Source organism: Malurus melanocephalus, unplaced genomic scaffold (assembly GCF_030028575.1).
Source record: "Malurus melanocephalus ecotype Western Australia unplaced genomic scaffold, MMel_1.1 scaffold_1635, whole genome shotgun sequence".
NCBI lineage: Eukaryota > Metazoa > Chordata > Aves > Passeriformes > Maluridae > Malurus > Malurus melanocephalus.
The window spans coordinates 592-5,734 of record NW_026624867.1 but is presented as its reverse complement, the minus strand read 5'-3'; the positions used below and the strand labels follow the sequence as shown (position 1 = coordinate 5,734).

The following is a 5,143-nucleotide window of genomic DNA, read 5'->3' as shown; positions in this document are numbered from 1 at the left end:
GCCCCCGCGATCTCCTGCTGCGTCGTGTCCAGGTGCACCAGCACCTGCCCGAACTGGGTGGCTGCAGGGAGCACGGGGGTCACACCTGAGCGCTGGGGACAGCAGTGACACCCCGGGGTGTCCCCCAGCCCCCCCGGGCCTCACCTTGCTCGTGCAGATCACGCAGGGTCACCAGGCGCTCCACCACGTCCGGCAGGGCGCTGGCCACAGCGTCCCAGCCCTGCAGCGTCTCGTACAGTTGGTGGATCTGGGGGGGCAACCGGGGGGGTCAGYGKGGCCTGGGGGGMTCAGCCCAGCCCGGGGGGGKCTCYTCAGATCCCCCTGCAGCCTCTGGGCCCCGTAGCCCTCACCTTGCTCTGGGTGTCGGCGTCCTGCACGGTGCTCTTGTGCTTGGCGATCTCGTTCACCTTGCCCAGGACGCTCTGGGGTGGGGGGAGAGAGACCCCGAATCCAGTGGTGAGGTGACCCCTCAAATCCAGCAGTGCCCCCCAATTCCAGCAGCGCCCCCCAAGCCAGTAGTGCTCCCCAGCCCCCCTCACCTGCAGCCGAGCCTCCACCTGGTCCAGCACAGCCATGTCCAGAACGTTCACCTTGGCCTGCAGCACCTGCACCGTGTCCTGGGGGAGGGGGAGCAGGTGAGGGGGGTGTGGCAGCCCCCCCAAAACGCTGGGGGTGAGGGAGGGGTGACAGGGGTCCCCCCAACCCCYCTTGCCCGACTCACCATGAGGCTGGAGCCCTTCAGCCCCACCAGCAGAGGGTTCTGTGGGGAAACACGGTGTCAGTGGGGCAGGTAAAGGATGGGGGGCAGGAGGATGTTCCCCTCACCTGGGTGCTCACCTGGCTGTCGGGCTCACACCTCAAGGCCGCCTCCAACTGCGCCAGACGCTTCTCCAGCTCCGACACCTGCGGGGTTTGGGGTGAGCCAGCAGGACCCCCACACTGGGGCCCCTCCCAGGACTGCCCAGTGGGGCCAGCAGACCCCCACTCACCTTGGCAGACTGGGCAAACTGGTCCTGCTCTGGCCTCCAGTAGAGCTCGAAGGTGACGGCGTCGCCGGCCGGGGCTGGGGCTGARGCTCGGGCAGGGCCCTTCCCCGGGGTCCCTTTGCTGCACTTGGCCACCTCCAGCTGCTGCAGGAGCCGCCTGGGGACAGCGGGGAGGGGACAGCGTGGGCATGGGGACAGGGCAGGCACGGGGACAGGGTGGGCATGGGGGCAAAGGGACAGGGTGGGCACGAGGATAGCGGGAGGGGACAGGGTGGGCATGGGGGCAAAGGGACAGGGTGGGCACGGGGATAGGGTGGGCATGGGGACAAAGGGACAGGGTGGGCACGGGGATAGGGTGGGCATGGGGACAAAGGGACAGGGTGGGCACGGGGACAGGGTGGGCATGGGGGCAAAGGGACAGGGTGGGCACGGGGACAGGGTGGGCTGGGGGCAAAGGGACAGGGTGGGCACGAGGATAGCGGGAGGGGACAGGGTGGGCATGGGGGCAAAGGGGCAGGGTGGGCACAGGGGCACCATGGGCACAGGGACAGGGTGGGTACAGGGACACGGTGGGCGTGAGGACAACGCGGGCACGGGGGCAAAGGGACAGGGTGAGCACAGGGTAAAGGAGACACAGGGACAGGGTGGGCACAGGGACAGTGTACAGGGGACAAGGTGGGCTCAGGGACAGGGTGGGCACAGGGACAGGATGGGTACAGGGACAAGGTGGGCACAGGGACAGTGTACAGGGGACAAGGTGGGCTCGGGGACAGGGTGGGCACAGGGACAGGATGGGTACAGGAACAGGGTGGGCACAGGGACAGTGTACAGGGGACAAGGTGGGCTTGGGGACAGGGTGGGCACAGGGATGGTGTACAGGGGACAAGGTGGGCTCGGGGACAGGGTGGGCACAGGGACAGGATGGGTACAGGGAGAGGGTGGGCACAGGGTAAAGGAGACACAGAGACAGGGTGGGCACAGGGGACAAGGTGGGCAGGGTCCCTGTCCCAGCCCCACGGGGACACTGCCACGCCCCGCCAGGTCCTGCCCCCCACTCACTTGGCCAGGGCACCCTCGGGGTCAGCGAAGTCCACGGCGGCGCCGGGGCCCAGCACCTTCTCCAGGTGGGAGCTGAGCAGCTGCTGCTTCAGCACCTCCACCTGCCTGGCCAGCGCCATGGGCGTCAGCTCCTCCTCCGCCCCCGACTCCTTCACCGAGCTCTGGGGGGACACAGGGGCCGTGTCACCCTGGGACATACCTGGGACACACCTGGGACACACCTGGGGCAGGTGGGAGCTCACCTGGATCTGCTCCACGTCCCGGAGCAGCTCCTGCACCTCGTGCTGCAACCGCTGGAATCGCTGCTGCGGCGTCTCCTTGGCACCCAGACCCTCACCCAGCTGTGGAGAAATGGGTCAGGGGGCTCACAGGGGCTCAGGGGTCTCATGGGGAGCTCACAGGGGGCCTGGGGAGCCATGGAAGGGTCAGGCGAGTCATGAGGGGGTCAGGAAAGGCCCGGGGGTCCTGGGGGACACCCAACTGACCACAAGCCAGCCAAGATCATCCTGGGACCCCCAGCTCCAGCCCCAGATCCACCCTGGGACCCCCAGCTTCAGCCGCAGATCCACCCTGGGACCCCCAGCTCCATCCTGGGACCTCCAGCTCCAGCTCAGCTCTATCCTGTGACCCCCAGCTCTACCCTGTGACGCCAAGCTCCACCCCCAACTCCATCCAGGGACCCTCAGCTCCATCCTGGGACCTCCAGCTCCATCCTGTGACGCCAAGCTCTATGCTGTGACTCCCAGCTCCACCCCCAACTCCATCCAGGGACCCTCAGCTCCATCCTGGAACCCCCAGCTCCATCCTGTGACCCCCAGCTCCACCCTGGAACCCCCAGCTCCATCCTGTGACCCCCAGCTCCACCCTGGGACCCCCACCTCCATCTCCAGCTCCATCCCAGGACTCAGTAACCAGTGCTGTCCTGAGCACCCTCAGGGCTCCATGGTCAGGACAGGGCTCCCAGCAGAGACTGGGATGGACYGGGGAGTGACCAGCACTGCGCTGCCACGGTGCTGGTGGAGCTGGCCATGGCTCCTTGTCATGAACGGCCGGGGGCTGCAGCAGGTGACACTGGGGGTCCCATGGGTGGCACACAGGGCTGTCCCAAGCGCTGTGTGTGGGGCAGGTGGTGCCCCTTTCCCACTCACCATCTCATACTCTCCAGCCTCATAACCTGTCGTCCGTGTCCTGCCGATGCGGTCAGAGAAATCTGGAAGAGGCAGAGCCGGGTGTGACCCAGAAAAGATTGGGGGGGACTCAGCCCCCCGGGGGTCCCCTGCCCCATCCCSAGCCCCCCTCGGACCCCCCAGCTCACCCACACCCTCGGTGCCCAGGCGCTTGTCCCGGAACTTCTCGTAGGCAGCGTTGGGGTTGATGATGAGGTGCTCCACGCTGGTGCTGCTCAGCTCCTCCTGCACACAGAGCCACCTCAGGGACAGGGACAGTGACAGGRACRGGGAGGGGTTCCCAGACTGCCTCCACCTCCCAGYRTGGACAGGGACAGCRACAGGGACACGGCAGGTCCCCAGACTGCCACCACCCCTCAGCATGGACAGGAACAGGGGGGTCCCCAGACTGTCACCCCCAGCACACAGCGTGGGCAGGGACGGGGGGTGGTGGCCCGATCCTCCCCAGGACACGGGCACAGACCCCCAGTACAGCACCCAGCCAAGGCTCTGCAGGCAGCCATGTGGCATGTGGCATGTCCCCAAGGCTCCAGGCTGGGGACATTGGACCCCAGACTGGCCTGGCCCAGTGGGGAGGTACCCTCAAGGGTCCAGAGTGGGGACATCAGRCCCCTGGTTTGGTGACACTGGACCCCAGTCCAGCCCGGCCCAGCCCAAGGGCTGTGTCAGGATGTGGGACCCCCAGCCTGGCCTGGCCCCGCTCAGGGACCCCCAAGGTTCTGCCTACCCCGAGCTGGGGAACGTTCCAGCAGCCCCTGGCTGGGACCAGGACCCATCGCTGGTCCCTCCAGGGTGACCCCCGCTCCTGTGGGACTGTCACTGTCCCCCGGCTGCGTTTTGGCACGACACCCTCCTCCCCAGGGCACCCCCTGGCCCCTGGGGCTGTCACTGTCCCCTGGCTGCCTTTTGGGGTGATTCACCCAGGGGGGCAGTGGGAGCCCCCAGCCCCTCCAGACCAAGGGGCCGTGCCCTGTGCCAGGCAGGGTGGGCACAGCYGGCGTGTCCGGGCTCCCCTGGCCCCCTGCTGCCATCGAGGGGGTCCCCAGCTCATCGAGGGGACCCCAAGGACGCCCCTGCAGCCCCTGGCCGTTCCAGGGAGCCCTGGTTTGCTGCGGGGAGTGAGAGCGGCGGGAGCAGCGCTGGCAGTGTTAGGGGGCTGCGGTGGGTGGCAGCGGGTGACAGTGACTGAAGGACAGTGACAGCGGCCGGGAGACGGGCGCTTACCAGCTCCTGGCGTTTCCCAGAGGTGAGAAAGTCAGAGCAAGGTTAGAGAGGGGAGAGAGAGACAAAATCCGCGTTAGAAGGTCCGGCCCGCGCCCGCCGCCCCCCCGAGGGCTGGGGACCCCCGCGGGACAGGGAACCCCGAGGGATGGGGACCCCCGAGGGCTGGGGACCCCCGAGGGCTGGGTCCCCCTGAGGGACGAGGGGCAGTGGCACAAAGCTGGGGCAGCCGGGGATGGGGGCAGCAGGATATGGCCCGAGTTTTGGGGTCACCCCGTAACTCCCCCACCCCCAGGTCAGCTCTCCCCTTGGGGGGGTGTGAGCAGAACCGGGGGCTCTCCCCCACTGGACCCCAACACTCAGGGGGACCCCAGGGGCCCCGGAGGGTCTGGGGGTGCCCTGGAGGGTCTGGGGGGCACGAGCTGCCCCAGTCCAGCAGCTGCCCCATGCAATGCTGGCAGTGGGGAGGGGGCTCAGCACACCCCCCACCTCCTGCCCAGGCAGTGTCCCCAAGGCAGAGAGACCCAGCCCGGGGGTCCTGGGTGAGGGGTCCCCGGGGTCCCAAGGCCGGGTGGGCAGCACGGGCAGCAGGCAGAGGATGCAGAGGGCAAGGCAGAGCGGGGGGAGGGAGGGGGCAGCGCAGGACACCCCAGAACCCCCAGCACGGCGGGGGGACCCCCGAGGGGACAG

At 68.4% G+C, this 5,143-nt stretch overlaps 1 protein-coding gene across 1 annotated transcript in view; it reads right to left on the bottom strand.

Moving 5' to 3' along the window:
- Positions 1–4,912, bottom strand: part of DCTN2 (dynactin subunit 2) — a 7,664-nt gene extending 2,752 nt beyond the window's left edge. The window contains exons 1-11 of the mRNA XM_057388173.1: positions 3,361–4,912; positions 3,194–3,255; positions 2,288–2,386; positions 2,046–2,206; positions 990–1,143; positions 838–903; positions 722–760; positions 540–617; positions 351–422; positions 145–247; positions 3–61 (exon numbers count right to left, since the gene is read on the bottom strand). Coding sequence (XP_057244156.1) covers positions 3–61; positions 145–247; positions 351–422; positions 540–617; positions 722–760; positions 838–903; positions 990–1,143; positions 2,046–2,206; positions 2,288–2,386; positions 3,194–3,255; positions 3,361–3,742 — 1,275 coding nt within the window. The 5' untranslated portion in view covers positions 3,743–4,912. The remainder of the gene's footprint in view (positions 1–2; positions 62–144; positions 248–350; positions 423–539; positions 618–721; positions 761–837; positions 904–989; positions 1,144–2,045; positions 2,207–2,287; positions 2,387–3,193; positions 3,256–3,360) is intronic.
- Positions 4,913–5,143: the final 231 nt, after the last annotated feature.